The sequence below is a fragment of the Callionymus lyra genome, chromosome 4 (genome assembly GCF_982586985.1).
Source record: "Callionymus lyra chromosome 4, fCalLyr1.hap1.1, whole genome shotgun sequence".
Classification (NCBI taxonomy): domain Eukaryota; kingdom Metazoa; phylum Chordata; class Actinopteri; order Syngnathiformes; family Callionymidae; genus Callionymus; species Callionymus lyra.
The window spans coordinates 32,344,625-32,366,515 of NC_141821.1; the positions used below are offsets into that span (position 1 = coordinate 32,344,625).

A 21,891-nucleotide genomic window follows, 5' to 3' on the forward strand; every position below is an offset into this window, starting at 1 on the left:
CAAAGCAAATAGATTTACTCCCTAACAAACGACCTAATCCTTCAACTTAGGTTGTTTTTTACCTGAGATCCAGTTGAGCATTTCACCACTTTCACAGTTGAATGCATCATTTGGTTTCTTTTGGAATGCTATTATCCCTATATTTTTCAGCTTCAATGCTGAGTCAGTCTAATAGAGACAGTCTAACAAAATCATGTTTGAAGAAGACTGTCATGTCCTGAAACAAATGACAGTATGAAAGTGTGACAGAAATAATAAAGAATTTTTCTTCTCTCTGATTCTTTTTACTGTCAATAAATGTCCTATTTTTATCAGTTGAAAATGGTTTAATTGTATTTGATTGTTTAAATACAGTTTGATTATATTTTATATTTATTCAATTAAAGCTTAAATGTATGAATACAGTTGACAATTTTGATTGTGTTTGAAAACATTGTGCGTGTACAAAACAGAGATCATGTGTGATCCAAAGTGTATGTTTGTATAAAAAAAAAAAAATGGATAATTCATAAACCTGGAGACAATAGTTCTGTTCACATCTCTGAAAACAAAGGTAACGAAATAATAACTCACTTGCTGTCATTCAACAAACTATGGCATAACGGTTTTACCATAATCCAGGTAAAGATTTAAAAATATAGATGGGAAAATAATTGTTACATGAAATTGTATACAGTTATTTGAATTTGTATATTGACATTTATATTTCCAAATGTATTATGTTTTATTTACTTCAACATTTATTTTTGAATTATGGTACTTGTGTACAAAAATACTCGCATATCAAGAATTTTTTCCACCTAGCATCACTTTTCTACATTTATGGTATCGATATAAGAATTTTAAATCCCACACAGTTGACAGTCTAATTATTGGGACAACAGGTTACTAAGCAACCGTGTTGTAGTTTTGAATAGAATGATTGTGACAAATCCTTTAATAAATTGTTGGATCCAGATGGTAATCAAGAACAAAAATGTTCTATTATCAATATGTCCAGATCATTTCAAGTCATTCTGAAAAGAAAAAGATAAAGATACCTCCAGGATTTGGGGGAATCTGATCTTGGGACTCAGCAGTGGGAGTGAGGAGGCATCCTGGAGAAAATGTGATGTCATCGAGGCAAATGTCCCCCTTTGCGCTTCGGCCCACTTTGCCCTCAAACACCACTTGGAAGTCGGTGGCGGCGCTGAGTGCGATTTCTCTCATCTGCCAGTAGTTGCCCTGATCCCCCGTGAGGTTGAGCAGGAGATGAGGACGACCTTCACTCTTTCTGAATACGTTGAGCGTTCCGATGCCGTCACCGGACATGTGGAAGAAGAAGCGCATCTGGACAAATAAGGAAGAATAAAGTAAAAAAAAAATGCTGTGTTATAGCTGGTGAAAGCTTGAATGGGGAAACAATTCATTGAAGTTGTTTTATTTTCTTGAATCCATTATCGTTTGAGTGGCCATGAAAGATACTAAGAGAATCACTCTGGATAAACAGTCAAAAATGTGCGTTTGCATCTCCAGCACTAATAGCCATCAGCTCAGACTCTTTATAGCTTGAATTCCAGTTTTATTGGAAACAAGGTTAAATATTTATGAGAAAGATTAATGAATAAAAGAGGACATATCTTATTTCCAAGCCTACCACCACTTAGAAGAGACCAGAGGACAATGACTCTGTAGTTACTATAAATCACCACTTTCACACGCAATTATAATCACAAAGACAAATACTAGTTTCTCGAAATAACATCGATAAATACTGAATTCATTAAACAGTTACTGCTGATGTTGATGGGAGGGAATATTCCGTAGCAAGACTGAGAGCAAAAGTAGGTAAATAAACTGCTTGGACAGCAGATTTCATGATACTGTATAGAATTGTTGAACATTGTTAGACTTTTAGCTCCAGGGAATACCTTTTCAACCTCTCCAGCCGTCAGCAATATTCATCATATTATTTATTTATCATACCAGATCAGGGTAGGAATGGAGTGTAACCAGTAGCTGAGGCTGTATGAGACTGCTTAGACCACCACCTTGCACTGTGAGCTGCGGCGACTGAGCGTGGGTCCTGACATGCGAGCGGTGTTTCCTGCGGCCTGAGGGAAGGAGCTCTCCAGGTAGAGGTAATGACCGGACGGATCCCTCAGGGTGTGGTCAGTCGATGGCCCGGCTCCCACTGTTGGAGTGCTGCCCGCTTTGATGAGCCAGTCAAAGTCGTCCTGCTGGCTCTGGCGCCAGGAACAGAGGTCGAACTCAAAATCGCAGCGAGCACTGAAGCCTTCTGAGAACGAGAAAGAAATGATCCGGTCAGGGGAGCACTTATCTTCAGAGGCTGTGAGGGCTCACTGCAGATGAAGTGCTTCTCATCAGAGTTGTCGCCGCAGTGGTTGATGAAGTCACACAGGTTGCCCTTGGGGATACAGTTTCCATTGCTGCAAGTGTATTGCTCATGGGAGCAGGGCAGACTGGTAGGAAGCGATGGAGAGCAGTCCAGGAAGCTGATGTCATCTATCACTACATCGCCCATGTAGCTGATCCCTCGCTTGGCTCTGAAGACCACCTGTTAGTGAGCAGTAGAGTTCAGAGTAGAGACGCTGGGTTTTGTGTGTGTCCAATAAAAAATGAATGGGAAGTGGATTCTTCAATTTAACCTACTTTAAGAGAAACAACTTTAATAAGTTTCAGGGATAAGGAGAAGCAAATGTGTGTTCACCTACAGCATTCACTTCAGAGCTCTCCATGAACTCCTTCATGATGGCTTTGTAAACTACTTCTGCCCCCTGCTGGCCTCCAAAACCCATTTAAGCTCGTCAATGCAACATTTTAAAGATTTAACAGAAAGCAACTACTGAGAAGTTTATTGCCAATAACAGGTTTTCATATTATGAAAATAACAACAACCTTGGCTGTCTGAATATCCATAACTAGCAGAGGCCTGACCTCCTGAAACCTTTAAAACTCTGGTGTTATATTTGGCTCCAGGATGCTACATTTTTTAAACCAGGGCACAGGAATCATTGCTCATAAAATGGTCAATATTAAAGATAATACCTTTTTTTAATTGAATTTTAACAAAATGTATTTCCCACCTCCTCACTTCCTTACCTGTGTCCTGTGTACTACTGTTGTGTTTTGCAATACTTTACTTAAAAATCATTATACATTTTTGTATTCTTCTAAATAATTATATTCATATTTTATTAGATGAGTATGAATTATTATTTCCTATATTGGTATTTCCATGGGGAGATTTTCCTTGTCATTAGTTAAACAATCAAAAAATATATATTTAAAGAAATACATTTACATTTATAAGAGCAGAAACACAATGCACTAAAAAACCCAACTTCAGTTACTTCAAATAACTTTTCCCCGATATATTACATATTACAGCATTTAAAAGTACGGCTGCAACTGTTCTACTAAAATAGTTGAGAAACATTGTGGAACTGACTTCCTAAACTATAGAACAAGCACATAACTCTAACAGGCTGTGGCAAAAGAAGCACTCACACATACACGCACACACACACACACACACACACACACACACACACACACACACACACACACACACACACACACACACACACACACACACACACAAACACACACACACACAGGGGGATGTAGACAAAGATATAACAGAAGAACAGAGAAAAAACAATTAGCCGAATCCTGACCTGAAAGTAACTCAAATCCAGGTGTGAATGACAAGAAGTCTTGGTGACCAGAACCCTTCACTTTAGCTGCTGATGAAGCAGGCCTGGCAGACGGAGGTTACTGTGCATGACTGCAGAAGTTTAAAGGCTGTCATGTTTGGTCACAGAGACCACTGCTCTTTTAGCTAGCAGGGGTGACACGGTGAGACCTGAACTCATTGTGGGGTCACAAGTCTGTTTGCTGTCACAGCTTCATTAGAGGGAATTAGACCAAATCAATTCACCATTGATAGAGCTGTCAGCGAGTCCAATCGAGCACAGCGTCACTAAAGTTAGAGTGCCTTCATCAACGTCGCCAGGACAAATCAGGGCGGACGCCTGTCAGCATGAATCAAACTAATATTATTATTTGACCGTGGGTCAGTTGGCTGCTGCAAAGTTTACTCTCCTGAGAAAGAATCCATCATAATTAAATAGATGTTATCGATTGCGTTTTAAAGTGAGAGAAGTTTGCTCACCTTATGGATTTAACAAAACAACTATCAAAATACAACAGTTCAGTCCTTCATACACAAGTTCATGTTCCAAAGATCATGTTGAAGTTCATAAGTGAGCAACAGACCTGAAAGCTGTGTAATAAGCCCAGAAACACCTCTCCTCGCCTCCATCTGTTGCCTTGGTTACCGCTCTGAGACCAAACCTCATGAGTGATGTTTTCATACTTGAGCAGCACCTGCAAATAAAGTGTGAGAATCCACTCGACGGAGAGAGGAAGTGAGTGAATGAGCAGCAGTGCTCTCTGTACCTGCAGCGAGCCCACCGTGAACCCGCTCATGTGGTACCAGAAGACCAGGCTGCACTGGGCACCAGTGGAGGAGATGACAGGCGTCTGCAGGTCAGCTGTGTGGCCGTAGCCTCCGTTGGAACTGTCCGCACACATGTACCAGCCCTCAGCACTGCCCCTGCAGGCGGACCACAGCGAGGTCAGGGAGAGAGAAGCACAGAGAAGCATTGAACCATCTTCATATCAGGAGATTTAGTCGTTTATTGACGACTGTCACGTCTGTGAGGAGAAGATTGTCACACTTTGTTTTATCACTTCTCTCCAGCCATTTTCAAGAGACCCCTCTAGGGACATCTCTCTGCCACAGTCGCGTCAAACCTTTTTTTGGAAGAGTTACAACCAGGAATTTATTCTTTGACCTGCGCCAACGAGTGGAGGAGGCTTTGTTTTTCACCCGCACCGGTTTATTTGTATACAGCAGAATTTTAAAAGTTCATTGTATTTCCATGATATGTTTGAGATGCGTTCAAATAAATCTTGATAGATTTCCACTTATTGAAACGTACTTGTTTTATAGAACACAACAATTGTCTATTAGAACTCCCCAAACCTGAAAATATGACATCATTGAATTAAAGAGTCTAAGCCAGACATCAGAAAAAAAAACCTGAGCAAGGTCACCTGTGGCCCTATAAATCATGAAGTCAGAGTAAAACAGATCTGAGTAAAAATTTCTTAAAAAACAACAACAACAACATAACAAAAATAGCTAACCATCTAATTCTGTATTTATTCTTGTATTTACTTTAAAGATAACTTTCTTAGGTTCTTTCAGACTTTACCTTTCGCCCCTTGTATTTTTGTGAATATTACAAATTAATAAATTAATGAAAATAAATAGATATTGAGTAAATATTAAAATAATATATATTTTTAAGTGTTTTATATCATTTTAAATGAATAGTATATAAATATTTCATTGACATATTTGGTTCTTGTTTTTATCTTTGGTTTTCCTTTTTTTGGGCTTTTTTCTTTTGGTTTGACGGTCCCTTATAACATTGACAGTATATAATGTGGCCCATGAGGAAATATAATGGCCCAACTTTCGTCTTACAATAACCCATAGAATAAAAAAAATCATGAAAAATGGTCAAAGAATAATCTGGTTAAAATGTAAGCCCATGGTACAATTGAGTTTGACACCCTCACTTTAAAAGAAAATCAACTTTTCTGAGGCAGTGGTGACAGGATAAGTTGTTATGGTTCAGGATGGAGGTCATCTTTGGTATAGATTTGCGGACTCGTCTGGTCAGTCGCAGAGGTTAGTTGAACCTCATTGTTTACTGAAAATAGTTTTGGGTTAGCTTGATGATATCAATGTTGTTTTGAGAACCTGTGAATAAATAAAGAATAAGAAACTAGAGGCCAAATGGTCTTTGAAGACTCATAAAGTTTGATTCCTGTCAAGTTTTTGTTTAATTTTGGGGATTTTTTTTGACCCAATGCACCCCTTCAATTATAGATATTATACAAGTTGTTTTATTCATTTGATTAATATGAGCTGCTTGGCAGAGATGGTTCTGATATTAGTCAAGTCAAGTCAAGTCAAAAAACACAAATTAGAACAACATAAAAGACATACAATGCAGGGCACATCAAGATACACAACAAACGGAAATAACAGACTCAGAGGCCCCGAAAAACAAACGTATTTGTGGTATCCCTTGTTGTCTCTGGGTCAAAGTAAACAACCTAAACCACTGCACATGTATTTATGTAAGTCGTTTTTCCAGCCTTCGAGTCACCTTGACCCACAGATGCCTCTGAAGCCGTCGCACAGGCTTGTGACGTCACTCAACGGATATATTTAATAAAAAAAGACATGGACACTGCTTTGGCAAACATGCTGTCAAACGCTCTGAACTTGTTTCTATAGAGATATCTGGTACTTACAGTGTGTGGTCAGTAATTGGAGCATGATACTGCTCTCCTTCATGAATGCTTTCACCTTGGTCAGGTGACCAGAGAAATGCATGCGTGAGGACAGAAGATTCCGTAACGGTCTGCCAGCCACAGGTTGAACCTCCTTCAAAGTCACAGCGCCCTGCCACTAGTTTTTGACCAAGAGAATTCATTTGGAAACTGATGATGTGAATTGACATGAGAAGGATATTTGAAGAATTTACCACAGTCTACTTCGTCAGAACCGTCGACACAGTCACGCCTGAAGTTGCACACAGTGTCCAAAGGAACACACTGGCTGTGAGACGCACACACGAACTCTCCGTCAGAGCAAGTGTGGGGCAGGATGGTGGGGGTCGGGGTGGTCACTGCTGGGATGGTGCTATTGGCTGAAGGGAGGTCACCTGGACAGATATAAGCACATATTACCACTCAATCGTGAGAAATGATTAATCATGTATGTCAGGAACCTTCATGTGGAACACAGTCCAGGAAGGAGAGGTCGTCAATGGCAATGTCTCCGTTGAAGTCGTCTCCAACTGTGCCTTCAATCAAAATCTAAGGAAAGAGAACAAGTCAAATTTCATCATAAACCTGAAAAACGACATGTTATTTGATTCAAATTACAGGGACAGAATAAGCTCAAACAACTCAAACCAACCAAATGAAAAATAATTACAGATATTATAACCTTATGCATAAACATATTAAACTCAACTAACTAAAAAAGTTTAAAAAAAAAACAAGTTTTATTGCATTTAATAAGTGCTATACGTTGAAATCACATCACTACTGAGTAGTATAAAAAAAATATCAATCACTTTTGACACTTTATACCTGCTAATAAAATATAAAAAATAAAATAAACACAAACTTTATGCTTTATTTTGTCCTTTTTTATGTTACAAAAAAGAGCCTTAACTCCTGCGTCTAAGCTCAAGCACTAAGCTATCTAGTTTTTATGAGTAAATACACTTGTACTTAAGTAACATCTCAGAGTAATTCTACATTCATTCAAATGATCAGTTCTGAGGAAAAAAGCACCTGAAAAGGTCGAGCACTGTTGAGGTACAGGGTCTTCCGGTGCCACAGGTTGCCCTGGTTACCGTACCTGACCCACAACATGTGACCTCGCCCCGTGGCGGTGGTCCTCATGTAGACAGCCAGGCAGAAGACTTGAGTCCCGAACATGTGGTAATGGAAGCGGAACACACAGTGCTGTCGCTCTCTCCCCTGCTGCTTGGTGGCCTGGAACGTTCGGCTGAGTAACGTGGCCGTGTCCTTGAACTCCTGCGGGGCCGAAGACTCGATGTAGAGGTAGTGACCCAGCCGAGTGCCCACCGTGTGGTCCTTCCACGGTCCGGTGTTGAAGGACGGGGTGGGCCCCTGGATGCGCGTCCAGTCAAAAGCGTCTGTTTTCTGCTCCTGTTTCCAGCTGCACAGGCCGTGTTCGAAGTTACACTGAAGCTCTGAAGCTGCAAGACAACATTCAGAGAAGAACACTTTATATCATTGGTGGGCAATTACGTTTCCTCAGGGGCCATATTTCATACAGTAGCTGTTGTGAGGGGCCACTGTACAAAATGATGGAGCGAAAAGCCTAATGATCTATCTGATGATTATCCTTTTACCTCATGAGGGCCACATAAATACATGTGGCCCCCGGCCCGCACCTTATCACATAAAAGTTGAGCGTGTCTGAATATTGTTGCTTAAATTGATTGTAAATGTTTACTGATGTATTTTAAGAAATATTTTTCATGAGAATACAACATAAAATTATAGAATGTGATCAAAAGTGAAGACACACATTATTAATGCTTGTGTTATCTCATGGTCAAGGTGATCCAAAGGCCGAAAATAAATGTGTTTTTGGTATCCCTTGTGTTGTCTCTGGGTGAAGGTGAACAACCTTCCTGGCTTCCAGAAATTCATATGCAGTGGTGGATGTTGTTCACCTTTGTGAGCACTTTCGTTTTGGATATCCGGGTCAACTTGACCCTGAGATAACGCAAGGATTAAGCATCACTAGTTAGAAACCCTTTCAGATTTCAGATTTGACTGACCTTTCTTACATTTGAGACCAAAATTAAACATGAAACCATGAATTTTAAATGGAATCCTGAATTCAGCATCTACATCAAATATAATGCCTATATCTATATCTTAAATATAAATTCTAAAGGGAATCAAGGAAAAGGGAACATGTCCATGAAAAAGAGGTGTATTAATCTTCACTTTACAAATGCAAACGTTTGTTTAAGTTATTTTATATAGATTACATTAGATTGACTTTATTAATCCCTCTGGAGATCTCCTTCAGGAAATTAGATTTCCATTTCACAGCAGAAGATAGAAGGTTTCATTGAAAGTGCAAAATAAAAAGAGCAAAGTGCAAAGAGATAACAAAGTGCAAATTTAAAGTGCATAGATCAAAGGAAATAACACAAAGACCTAAAAGTTTACAAATATAGAATAACAACATCCCTTCACTCTGCTCCTGCCCCCGAACTCAGAGTTATAAAGTCTAATTGCACGAGGAATGAATGAGTCCCTGAGTCTATTAGTGTTGCATCTGGGGATATTATATATTTAGAATGGAGATAGATATTGCTATAAAGTGCAGCTAAATCAGTGAAGAACTTGTCTTCATGTAACTTCTGCAGCCTCCTCAACACTGAAAATGACTTGCTTGAACACTTACAACATCCCTCCTCGTCCGATCCGTCCCCGCAGTCGTCCGTGAGGTCACACAGCACCAGTCGCTCCACACAGGCTCTGCTCCTCACACAGTGGAAGTGAGTGTGTGATGGACATGTGGAGGCCGCCGAGGGTAGCGAACAGTTCTTGAAGGACAGGTCGTCCAGAGCCGAGTAACCATCGAACACGCCAAGGCTGATTTTTGATAGCTTGATCTGGAAGGGGCGAGTGATGCGTCCCAGCTGAACGGTGACATAGTTCCAGCGCGGGCCCTGATCGTAAAGAGTTCTCCAGATGACGGTGTTATTATCATCCCCCTTGCGCCGCAGATACATGTCAGCAGCTCCCACCGACACACCTGAATTATAATGCCTGGAATAGAGAAGAAAATGGACATCTAGCTCGTCTGCTCCTTAACTGTATCTCGCTTCAGGATTCTCTCTTCTGAGGAAAATAACATATTTTATTCCGATGGAAGAAAAGCTGCCGGCAGACGCTGACATGCATCTTCCTGTTGTGTGTTTGTGGGCAGCAAAATAAATACACACCCAGCAGTTGCAAGTGGAACAGCTTAGAAATATATCTATGGAATTGAAAACCAACTGGCAGATATGTTTTTTAAAACTCATCATAAACAACGGCTCACTTTCTCAAGCTGTACTAAGCAGGGGAGGAGAGCGAGTCTCACCAGAAGCTCATGGTGCAGCCGGTGGCCGACTGTCGGAACCACGGTCCCTGAAGGACGGCCCGGGGATGAAGACTGCTGCTGTTTCTCAGGATGAACATGAACTGGCCTGACAGATGAGAAACATGTTGAACCACGACATCTGAATGATGGTTCAGAGAGAACGGCAACGAAAACAAAGAAATAAATCACCGTCTGTGGTGTTGGTTGTGTGGTCCAGAGGTGGTGTGCGACCATAGTATTCAGGCGGGACATCTTGAGATGAGCCCCTCGCCCAGTCAAAACCATCGCCAGGAGTGAGCTCTGTCCATCCACAAGAGCTTCCATTGAAGTCACACTTTGTGGCTGAGTGAGGATAAAACACACAATTAGACCAAATGAGCATGACAAAAAAGCATTTTCTAATACAATAAATATTTTCATTAAAAAACATTTATGTCACTGCGAACTTCCTTCATCCCCTGAGCTTCCTTAATTGAAGTGTTTTTAATTGTATTCTATATATATATATATATATATATTCTTTTTTTAAGAGAAACTAATGACTTGATTAGTTTAAATGTGTCTTAAATAGATGTTGGACCTCTATTGTATCATCAGTATCTGTCTGTTTGTACAAAACTCTCTTTTTATTGAAATACATTAGAAAATGTACTTAAGCACCGCCCCCAATCATCAAGGTTTGTAACCGCGTGTCATCAATTCCAGGAATCTCTACCTCCAAGGGACTTGTTGTATAAACAAAGCCAGGCGTGATTAAAGATGGCTGAAGGAGGAGTGAAGCTATTAATACATCATAATGGACTCCGCTCTCGTAACCTCTCGTTCGCCGAGATTTCAGACGGGGAAAATGTATAAAGTAATAACTTGAAACCATGTTCATGATGAGGGATTTACTGCATCCTGAAGAAAAAGACTTCAACATTTGAAACATGTGAGTGAGTCAAAAGAGTTGAGTTTTCACATCAGTTTTAAACGTAATCACAAATAAGGTCCTTGGCAGATGAAGGTATGTCTCTGTGTTTTTCTAGTTCAGTGATGCTTCACCTGGGTTACTCCTCCTATTCCAAATTTATGGTTATATAGTTGTTCCTGAGACAGAGTTATTCTTCAAAAATCTTTATTTGTATTTGAAGATAAATGACAAGAGAAAGGAAACATTGACAAGCAGCAAAGACATCTTCAGCTCAGATCTTACTTTTTATCTCTTTGTTCTTAGATCTTGTCATGTTTAATAAAAATACATAATGTATCTGCTTCATAACACTCATTCTTCCAACAATGTTTTATTGTTTTGATTTTACTTTTATTTTATTCTTCTGAAAACTCTGCAGTCTGTGTGGCAAATGGAATATGATTTGATTTGCATTATTAATAAACTAAATTAAACTACATTTTTATCAACCATTGATTGAACTTTCACCAGGACGGTGGTTCTATTAAGATGATTATCACGTCAGTCATTCTGGATTAAAATTCCCTGTGCAACCCATGTTTTAAAACATCAAAGGAAAGCACTTACGACACGTGGCTTCATCCTCTCCATGTGGACAATGTTGAGTGAAGTCACACACCTTGCTCTCCTCGACACACACACCGTCGCCACATTCAAACCAGGAAGGGGGACACACTGCAGCTGGTGGAGGCCCCTCATGGATGTCAACTGGTTAATATTGAACAAAAAAGTGCTTATTTAAGACCAGCCTGGTGAACAACTATGTCACATTTGAGGAAACATGAGTCAGTTTATAGTTTTCTTTTACAGGAATGATCAAATAGGACATACATAAAGTGGGATTATGTGCTGCTCAAGGAGAGAAGAACCTGAGTCAGCAGATTATTTTGTGATTCAGCGCCACCCGCTGTACTCTCTGCTGCTTAAGTGTCTTTCCAATATCAGCATTCTAAACATCTTTGGCTTGTTTACACCAGGCGACATTTCAAAATGTCACGACCTGACTTGTTGTGACTGTTGCAGTTGGATGTTATTAGAGGCGGGAGTACCAGGGAGGGTCTGGCAGCCGGGACTGAAAGACAGGTCGTCGATACCCAGGACCTCTGGAACCTCACTGCCGGCCCCGAAGTCTCCTCGGATCACCACCTGTGAGGAGGAAAGTTGAAAGTCATTTACAATACTTTTTCAATGCATTTGTTCAACATTTTTCAGCTCCAAATAAAATGATTGAACTTTTTAAAACAGTCTTATACAATCTATATACACGTCTACGCACCTGAAAGGGATTGTCAGTAGAAAACTGTACTGCAATTCGAGTCCACTCTGGCTCATGTCCTGATGTTGTCCAGACCACAGTCTTCTGGTCCGTTCGATGGGCCACAGTCTGGACCTGGATCTCTCCATGTTTTGCCGAAACAAAGTAGTAAAAGCTGACCTGTCGGGCAGAAATGAGAAAAAGCTTCAATCACTTGTGACTCATCTTTGGGGGGATTAAACAAAGCGAGTCGACTCACCTGGCAGGTGTGAGAAGGCATAAAGAAAGGACTCTTCAAGTGAGATCTGGTCGTCAGGTTTCCCCGGAGAGGAGAGAGGGACAGGAAATGTGCTGCAGAGGAGAAGGAGAGATTCATTCCATCTTCACGGAGACAAATTGTTCTGGAGCAGTTCTGCCAGACCGAGCTCTCTCATTCCATTTGAACAAAAATGGCTAAGAATTGCTTTTTCTGCTTTTTTTACTTACTTGAAAATCATTTTACTTTTTCAGTTTTAGTTTTAGTCTTGATGTTGAAAACTACACACACACAAGATATCACAGCATAAAAGTTCTCAAAACCTGATCGTTTGTTGACGTCGTCATGATGGACTCCTGGGAGTTGTGCGTTTCTGGTCCACTGAGCCGAAGACTCTGAAGTTGTCAGGTCGCACAATCCTTCTTCGAAGTCGCATCTCTTATAAGTGGAGCCTACCAGCGAGAAATCAAACAACATTACAATGAAATGAATGAAGAAACCTTTTTGTCAAACGTTTATCCCAACAGAGAAGGATGTTTGCGTCAACACCAAAACCAAGTGAAAATAACTGAAACACTTTTTTATGGGATGTAAAATATTGTTTTTTCCTACTTAACATTTATCATAAAATGTTTAATATCTTTTTTTTCATTGCAAATTAAGTATTTCATTTTAATATAATGAGAGGGAATTCAATGTTTTTTAATATGATCATTTTCTCTACATGTTTTTCCTTATTTTCTTTATCTGCATTCTTTATCTACAGTATTCTTTATTACTGGGCTCTTGAAAACTCAAGTTTCTAGTCTTAATATTTGTATTAAGTGATCTTCACACTCTTGTTTCATCAGAATAAATATGTTAAAGTTGTATCAATGTCAGCGGAATCCTGACATAGAGTCATAACTGAACGTCTCATCTGCTCTACTTCCTGTTTCACTCCCAGTCAAAGTACACGTTTACCAAACTCAACCCTTCACAGAAATCCTCTTCAACGGTGATGTCGTCAAACATAAAGTCACTTACAGTCCTGCTCATCGCTGCCGTCGCCACAGTCGTCCGTGAAGTCACAGACGTGGTTGGCAGGAACCGTGACACCTGGAGCACAGGTGAAGTCTGAGCCTCTCACACACAGAGACACCAGCGAGCAGGTCAACGTCAGCCACCTCCACGACACAAGCATCGCTTTAAGCTGGTCCTCAAACAGCAGAGTTCTCTCCGTGAAACATCATTTACACTCGTCTTCTCGCGACGTCCAACGACTGAGATTGATCGGGTCGGTGTGTTCAGGCTCAGTCATAAAAGGTCATAAATGTTTTTTTATGACTCTTGCTCAAGATGGTTGTCATACAATCTTCCCCGCTTGTTTAAAATGCATTGTTGTTCTTCTCTACCTGGATTTACTGCTTAAACTATGGCAATAACAATTTTAAATTAATAACAATTTGATGTATAATCTAGTGTTTACAAAATCAGAGTCACTATAATGATGTTTAATTTGAAATAAAGTAGTTAAATACACACATTACCCTCATAAAAAACTTAAGCATCTAATTAAGTCCAACATAAATCACTTGATAGCATCAGAACTGAACTATTACAATTATGATTTTTTTTATTACTGGCATGGACACTTGCATCTCACTTCTTCAACAATAAGAGCCTCCATCACTTCACAGTTGAGCCCTTCGACATAAATCAATGAAACTTGGATGTGAAACAGACAGTAAACTAATGAGATTATCGGCTGAAGACGGAGCATGATCTTGTCTGACATTGACCTTTACAACCAGGTCAAGTCCAGAGGTTTATGAACAACAATCGAGCTACAAACATAATCTGCATCACCCCAGTCTATATCTACTATAGAAATGCTATCATATTATAACATTAATAATGCAAGAGAAAATAAAAGTAAATAATTGTCCACTAATGAACAGGAACAATACACTAGGGAGCTCTTAAATGTTACGTTCCATCGTTAAAACATCATTCATTCTCACCAACAAGGGGTTGATGTAATACAAGGGTCAGAAGGGATGGAAGTGATACTACTCAATAAACAACTTGGTATTTGTGGGGTTGTTAGCAGGAGGAGAGACTGTATGAAATTACAAAGGGAAGTAGAAACCTAACCAATGACAGTGTAGTCGTAGCTTTCGAAATAAATCTGTAAAATAAGAGCTTTGATATGATAGAAAAAAAAAGAAAAATTAGGAAAAATATTGATTGCTGTAAGTAAGGCTATAAAAAAAAAATTATGAATTGATATTAAAATTAAAATTAAAATACTTCAATTCATTGTTTATTATTTTATTATTTGTGTTGGGATTTCGGTAAGTAAGACTCACAAAAAAGACAAATGAAAAGAAAGGAAAATGAGTGAAGTAAACAAACATGAACCTTAACAAGCACACTTTTCTAGAGTTGACATCTAAATAAAAAAGATCAGTTTTAAACGTCTACTCTGACTTAAGAAATACAATCAAAGGGTTGCATGTGGATTTGTTCCATACGTTTCCCAGCTTAAGTTTACTGAAAGCAGTTTATTCCTCCAGTCCAATAAATGTTTTAAATCTACGTATCAAGCATCTACCAGACATACAAATTTAATCTCCACTCATGCTTCAAGGAAAATGAAAGGGAATCGGTTTGATAACAATTATGAGCGGATGAGATAATAAGATGCCTCAATAGCTAGAGGGGAAATAAGAATAGCTCTTGATGGATTTTTTATGAAATAAAACACATTTGCTTCTTCATCCATTATCATTGATCTGCAATAGTTCCTTTTCTTCGTCTGATCATTTTCTGATCATTTTCTTACAGTCTGACAAAGAACTGTTGGAACTAGACTTTGTCTGTTTGTTGTCTGATATCAAACTGTATTGGATTTATTAACAAATCTCATTTTATGTTGAAGTTTATAAACATTTACAATGGAGTGGTGGAGCCTCTACTGTCACGAGGACAATTGCATCAGTCAGTCTGGCCCAAGAAGATCCTGTACTTGATTTGTGAGCATATGGTCCCCTGAAAAAAAAGTATTTATAACTGTTTTAATGAAGCGTTAAGTTGTAAAGTTGTGTCTGCTCTTTTGAGCATTTTATTTAAATCAAATGTTTATAATAAATGTAAATAATAAATAATTAAATAAAAATTGTAGATGCTTTTTCTGTCATGACAACACATTTTCTCGTCCTTACTTATCATATTTAATATTATTGTTGTCAGCATTTTGTCATTTATACTCATGTATTTTCATTCCTCCCTTCTTTCTTTTGGCTAGGTCCTGGGGAAGAGAGCAATCAGGGGTTCTTTGTTTGGAATGCTAGTAGCTTGACGGTCTCAGCTACATGTGACGATGAGCTAAAATTCATCAAGCATTTCATTTAGAAATCATGAAGCATTAAAGTGTTAGTTATCATTTCAGTCATTTCAATCAATTGATTGTAATTGTCAAACTCCAGAGCGTCTCAGTTTGTGCAAACACGTTTGTGCTGCTGAATGTTTCCAGGCAGGAGAAGCTGGAGGAACATCCGAGTGCAGATCCGACATCACCTTTCAACCCATCTCTCCTTCCTCACTCTCTTTTCCACATGAGCAGTACTTTCTGATCTCATCCTTCCTAGTCGCTCCCATAGAAAACCCCTTAATCAAATATCTTGCTATACATTGTTACAATTAATGTTGTTCCTGTATACAAAAGTACTATGTACTATATTAAAATAACTTTTCAATCTAGTAAAATTAATTTAGTATTTTCTTGAATAAATGTAGAAAAATAAGCTTAAATTCAACAAGTGAACTTGTGGAAATAACACAGATTACAATCACCAAGAAGAAAAGTAAATTAGAGTCTTATCTTGGTGATATTGTGTTAATCGTGGTATTAAAGCATATTGTGTTTATGAGCGACTTCACTTCAAAATGTAAAATATCAACTGATTCATTTGTTTTAGCCAAAGATACAAGTGTCTGAAGTGATTATGGGTTTTAATCGTGTTGGACATTCCTTTCCAATGTGACATTATTCAATGTTTCCTTTCCATTTCCGTCTTTCTATTGTGCAAATTGGTTGATAAAAGCATGAAAACGTGTTCAACATTCAGCGCTGAGGAGACTTGATGATCCTCGGAAAGAAATACTGCAGCTTCAGACATCATGACCTTCTGAACGTCGAGCTCGAGCAGCCACACATGAGGAGAGCGTGTGGAGGTCATGGTTCAGCAGAGATCGTTGTAAAATGTAGATTAAAGTGCTGTATGAACACGAGAACCAGTTCAATGTGACACTTGACTGACACAGTAAAGAGAGGTGATGTCTGCATGATCCATCCAGGAAATTACTTTTTTGTGAATTAATGAGGTTGTTTGAGAAAAAAAGAATTTGAAAAAATAAGGTGTTGATAAGAATGTGTGTGTGTGTGTGTGTATATTAGTGGATATAGAAGGAGAAAAATAGTTGATTCATGTTGTGGTCATTGTACCAGTTTAAATACATTTTAAAAAATAATATTTATGAGGCTGGTTAATCACTAAGTGGAGGAGACTGTGGGCGTGAGCTGACATGATCTGTCATATACCGCCATCAGGTGGTTATAAGAGATAATGCACGCTTTGTATTAACCTGATCGCGTTGTTCTTCTAACCATGTAAAAAAAAACAATAATAAACAACCTTCCACTTTAAATTACGCCCGCCTCACATTGTATATGCTTATTTTACAAAAATCTATTTCAGAATATTCCGTACATTCGTCATATTATTTGTTTTATCCTTCTGAATTTATAAATATGAAACGTTTGCATGTCAACTTGTGTTTTTGAATATTTTCAATTTTACTTAATGTGAGTGGATGATATTTTTTTAATTATATTTCCTTTTTTAGTATTATTTTTCGTATGCGTATGTTTTAAAAAATGGCAATGGGTCATGTAGTTCTTCCCATATTTAATATTAGATGAGATTAGATAAACTCTATTGATCCCTCTTGTTTTTCCAGCATACAGCAAGACGATAGATGTGCAAAAAAAGAAAGTGCAAGATGACAAAATCTAAATCGAAAAAAAGAAGAAGACAGATCTAAGAAAAATAACAAAGAAAATGATACAAAGATTAACATGGAATATCATATTTTAACTCTAAAAGATGGATACATGCAGAATTTTCTGTCTTTTCATGTCATGTGCTTTCTGGGAAAAATGTACACAGATTTATTTATTTGTATTTTAGTTTTAATATGACCCGATGAGACAAGTACTATATATTACAGGGTGAGTTTCAAGAAACGTTAACAAAGGATTTGAAGGAGCGCAAGACAACGCACTATGTCATATGTTCCAGTCAATGAAATAAACAATTTATTTTACAGTTCAATGAAGCTCGGACAACACAAAACTAACACATATCCACAAGATGGCGGCAGAGTCCCATTCAAAGTACAAAAAACAACAAAACTCATCCAAACAAGTACAGAAAAATGGAGGGCAGGCCAGACGCACTAGACAACAAAACAAAAGAAGGCCTGGATGATTGATTGACAGCAGGAAATTAATTGAAAAATAAAAAATGTTACAAAAGAAAATGGTCACAACGAGTAAAGATACTTTTTATTAGGGGGCACATCTGCATGTTTATTTAAGCAACTGGCGAGCCGTCCAGTCAGACAAAAGAAAGAAAGAACATAAAGAATAATCTTAATATTAAATGAGAATTTAAATAAATAAATAAAAGGTTTAAGAGGAATATATACAAAGTAGGACATCAGCCAATGTATCAATGCCATTACAAAATAAAAGCAAGATGAGATTTTATTTCAGTGTTTACCATGTATGTATTTTTTTGATATTTTATGAGACATTTTGAGCGATTTTTAATATACATTTTAAACTCTTCAGAAGAAGATTTGGTAAATAAGTAAATATGATAAAACACAATATTTGATTAATTAATTTTAGAGTTTAATGCATGTAACAAATAAAAAGGAATAGAATAAGCAACAAAATAAGGGTGTAAAAATGTTAAGAAAATAGAAGACAAAATGTAGTCGTTAAATCAAATAACTTGAAGAGGTCTCATTTAAATTGAGATAGTAATGAATACATTGAAATTATGAGCAGCTTGGTTGTTAGTTTTCAGAAACATCACTAAAAGTTTAATTTTTACGTAATGAGGGTTGTGTAAGCATATACCAAACTTTAATAAGGAATGCATCCATACATATAAAAATATGCATGAGTAAACAAGAGTTTATCCATTATAGTCAGGCATAGTAGCAGGCATTTGCTTTCACTTGCTTGTCCTTTCAAATTGCATGGATCAACAGTCAAGTTTATTTACTGTGTCATTGCATGACTTGAATTCCACCACTCAGTACCTTTAACGAGCAGAGGAGAAGTTTGTATACAAATCAACATTCCCCTGCTGTCAGTCAAACTCAAAGAGTTCAAGTCAGAATATGATACCCGCATTTTCCAGATCTGGAAATAGAGGTCTACAGGAAGTTTTTTAGAATTAAAAATGCAATTATGATTATGGTGTCCAAACACAAAAAAAACACTGAATATGCTGTTCGAAACTAAATCCATTTAAATTAAATTAAATTAAAAATTGAGGAAGATTCTGCTGGGGGTATCGCCACGCCCCCATGTCTGACGTCACAATCCTGCGTCGGTGTAAACACTAGAGTGCAGCTTCCTCCTCACTCTCAGAACTCTGGAGCACGTCTGGACGGCGGCTAATGTTTCATTTTGGAGAACTACCATATCATAGTTATATATTTACTCACCGGCGAGATATCAAGTGGAGTTTCAAAATCCTTTTTGGAGCGTTTACAAGAACGCATCATACCCTTTTGGCTTGCTAGTCTCCGTTAGCTCCCTCGGTCCTGAAGCTGCTCCTCCATGGCTCAGTCGCTGGTGGACCTGTGCGCCCGGGAGGTGGTGAGCGACCACAGCTCGTCCCCATGCTGGCTCCGCTGGTTACCGCGGGAGCTCTACGGAGCTCTGCTGCAGGCCGCCTTCTCCAGCTGCAGACCTCTGGCGGTCAGCGAGCTGGTCCACCGGTGGCCCGAGCGCAGCCTGATGGCGGGAGGACGAAGGAAAGCAGGCCAGAGAGCCCCGAACAGACTGTGTATCCAGGCGCTGCTGCTGGCGGTGGTGCGAGGACTGTCTGATCAGAGGTTTGTTTAGGGGAAAATATACATCTTCCTGTTTTCTTCTGTGGTTTGGATTAATATCAGCATGTATTTCTGTACTTAAGCAGTAAAAAAGTGGAACATGTTTACCCTTAGACCTCCCAGAATACAATATATAATCTATGCCTTCCACTGACTCCTTTAAGAAACATCTTTTATTTGTTCAGGCTTTTCCTTGATTTTCTGGAACTCCTGTTGTGTTATCAGTTTTATCTTGATCTTTAAAGTATATACTTTATTGAATATTGTTTTGATTGTTTAAGCGCTTTGTGACCCTGGTCTGGAAAAGCGCTATACAAATAAAAATCACTTACTTACTTACCTTCTTTTCAGATCTGCTCTTAGATTTCTGGACCTCTGTGGCCTGCAGGGGAACGAGGGGTCACGGGGAGACCCGATGGGCGGCTGGTCCCTCACCGTAGCCCTCTGCACGATGGTGGTACAAGCACGCGCCGGAGCTCAGAAGAGAGAAGGCGAGAGGAAACGATTCTCTGCTCTGGAGCGAGCCACGGACGTGAAGAGAGAAAGGGGGAAGAGGCGAGAGAAGGTGTGTGAAGGAGAAATGAAGGAAGCGTTCATCGACGATAAGGAGAAGTCGCAGACCGAAGAGGAAATGCTGAGAGGAGTGAGGCGTAGGATGGAGATGGACAGGAGTACAGAGACTCCACTGATCACGGTTGTGGAGAGTCAAAGGGAGAAAGAGGGGAATGATTTAGATAGTGGTGTGTTGGTGCACGTGAGAGCTGATATGTTTGTCAGCGCTCGCTCCTGGGAGCGTTTTCGGGTCGCCCTCAGCACCAGCGGGCCGCTCAAGCTGCAGTGCCGTTACCTCAGGGTGGAGGAGATCTCGGTGTCCAGCATCAAAACACTCCTGGGTCTCCTGCCACAGCAGGGTCTCCTTGGATTGGACGTACGCTACAGTAACCTCGGCGTGTCCGGGTTGGTCCAGTTACTGCCAATCCTCGCCGTGTTTCCTGATCTCCACTCGCTACGCCTCCACTATTGCAACCTGGACTTCCACAGAGAGGACACGGGTCGTGACGAAACTCTGAGGGAACTGTCACAGGGGTTATCACAGCTGAAGAAACTCAAGCGTCTCAGTCTTACTGCCCTGCGGTTGCCAGGACATCTACGTGTGCTGCTCAGGTAATCGTCTGGACCAAGAAATATCATCCCATCTAATTCTCTACTAAATTAAAAAAGACTAATGATGTCCATCTGTTGACCTTTTGCAGCTCACTGCCGCAGCCTCTGGAGGTTCTTGAGGTTCCCTACCTGAGACTGAGTCCGTCCGACTTGGCCTACTTGTCCTGCAGCCATCATGCCTCCTCACTGCAACAGTTGGATCTCAGTGACAACCGGATGGATGGAGGAACCATGATCTGCATGCGGCGGCTGCTGTCCAACGCCTCGGCCACACTGCAGCATCTCTCTCTGATCGGGTGCGGTCTGACCGACGACCTGCTGGCTCTCCTCAAGCCTTCGCTGGGCGGCTGCTCGGCTCTGAAGAGCCTGGCTTTTGCTCTCAACCCGCTCACCATGGCGGGCCTGTTGGACCTAGTAAGGATTGCGGTCAAGATGCCGGCTCTCAAGCAGCTGCTGTACCCGACCCCCCTGGAGGACTTCCAGCCCGGCTTACCTGACCTGCCGTCCAGTGCTCAGCTCCTGGACTGGCCTCTGGACGAAAGCATGGACCCGAATGTGACGAGCAGCCAGCTGAACCTGGTGCTGATAGACAGCGGGCGCTTCGACCTTATTCTGACATGTGACCTCCTGAACTACGATAAAGACCTGCCGGAGTAAACTGAAAGTCATGTGATGACATCAGTGCTCGAGGACATAAAGTGCAACAGCTGACAATCGTTTGTTTTTGTATTTAAAAACAAGTGAAATGTTTGAAAGATAAGACTGTGTTTGCAGAATAATACCCCGTCGGCCATATTTAGCTCTCTCTGTGTTTAGGATTATCACCTCTAAATCAGACCCGGAGAAAAAAAAAACTAATCATATGAAGGTAATGAATCTGTGCCTCACATGAGGAGATAAGACTATTTTTAGGTTGTCTGTGAGTGACGAGAGAGACTGGTCTGAGCAGCTCTCTATGAACAACAGCTTGAGAAGAGTGTTCAGCTAATATTTTTGATATTCCAAGTGGCCTTATCAGGAAAACCTGATGTTTCTGAGGATGTACAGTTTAGTTATTGCTTTTGGTAGCGACGATCGTGTGGTATTTGTGCAGAAGAAAATGTTTTTTTTCAGCAAAGGACGCCTCCAACATCATCTTTATGTTATTTACATTTCTGCTATATCTCTGAGCATAAATCCTCATAACCGCAACATAAAATAAACATTTAACAAATAACCAAGAGCCATGTGTCAGACTTTGACCGTTTGCAATCCAAGTTAACATTCAGTGATTACGAGGCAGGTTTTCC

At 39.7% G+C, this 21,891-nt stretch overlaps 2 protein-coding genes across 2 annotated transcripts in view; one reads left to right on the plus strand and one right to left on the minus strand.

Annotated features, from left to right (window-relative positions):
• malrd1 (MAM and LDL receptor class A domain containing 1) overlaps positions 1-13,442 on the minus strand; it is a 29,470-nt gene extending 16,028 nt beyond the window's left edge. The window contains exons 1-18 of the mRNA XM_087790223.1: positions 13,286-13,442; positions 12,583-12,711; positions 12,263-12,354; positions 12,025-12,183; positions 11,798-11,894; positions 11,316-11,429; positions 9,986-10,138; positions 9,797-9,902; positions 9,113-9,480; positions 7,453-7,883; positions 6,879-6,966; positions 6,633-6,812; positions 6,400-6,556; positions 4,465-4,621; positions 4,282-4,392; positions 2,344-2,557; positions 2,031-2,278; positions 1,041-1,329 (exon numbers count right to left, since the gene is read on the minus strand). Coding sequence (XP_087646349.1) covers positions 1,041-1,329; positions 2,031-2,278; positions 2,344-2,557; positions 4,282-4,392; positions 4,465-4,621; positions 6,400-6,556; positions 6,633-6,812; positions 6,879-6,966; positions 7,453-7,883; positions 9,113-9,480; positions 9,797-9,902; positions 9,986-10,138; positions 11,316-11,429; positions 11,798-11,894; positions 12,025-12,183; positions 12,263-12,354; positions 12,583-12,711; positions 13,286-13,442 — 3,250 coding nt within the window. The remainder of the gene's footprint in view (positions 1-1,040; positions 1,330-2,030; positions 2,279-2,343; positions 2,558-4,281; positions 4,393-4,464; positions 4,622-6,399; positions 6,557-6,632; positions 6,813-6,878; positions 6,967-7,452; positions 7,884-9,112; positions 9,481-9,796; positions 9,903-9,985; positions 10,139-11,315; positions 11,430-11,797; positions 11,895-12,024; positions 12,184-12,262; positions 12,355-12,582; positions 12,712-13,285) is intronic.
• A 5,504-nt stretch (positions 13,443-18,946) lies between these two features.
• On the plus strand, positions 18,947-21,846 carry LOC148082617 (leucine-rich repeat-containing protein 14). The gene is made up of 3 exons (XM_087789858.1): positions 18,947-19,441; positions 19,790-20,602; positions 20,692-21,846. Exons 1-3 carry the CDS (start codon positions 19,164-19,166, stop codon positions 21,257-21,259), a joined length of 1,659 nt encoding a protein of 552 aa, XP_087645984.1. The 5' UTR covers positions 18,947-19,163; the 3' UTR covers positions 21,260-21,846.
• Positions 21,847-21,891: the final 45 nt, after the last annotated feature.

Bases quoted from the DNA above. Each gene is read 5' to 3' on its own strand.
- LOC148082617 (XM_087789858.1), top strand. From the start codon at position 19,164: ATGGCTCAGTCGCTGGTGGACCTGTGCGCCCGGGAGGTGGTGAGCGAC. The intron at 19,442-19,789 runs GTTTGTTTAGGG...CCTTCTTTTCAG, and splicing joins CGAGGACTGTCTGATCAGAG to ATCTGCTCTTAGATTTCTGG. The intron at 20,603-20,691 runs GTAATCGTCTGG...GACCTTTTGCAG, and splicing joins CATCTACGTGTGCTGCTCAG to CTCACTGCCGCAGCCTCTGG.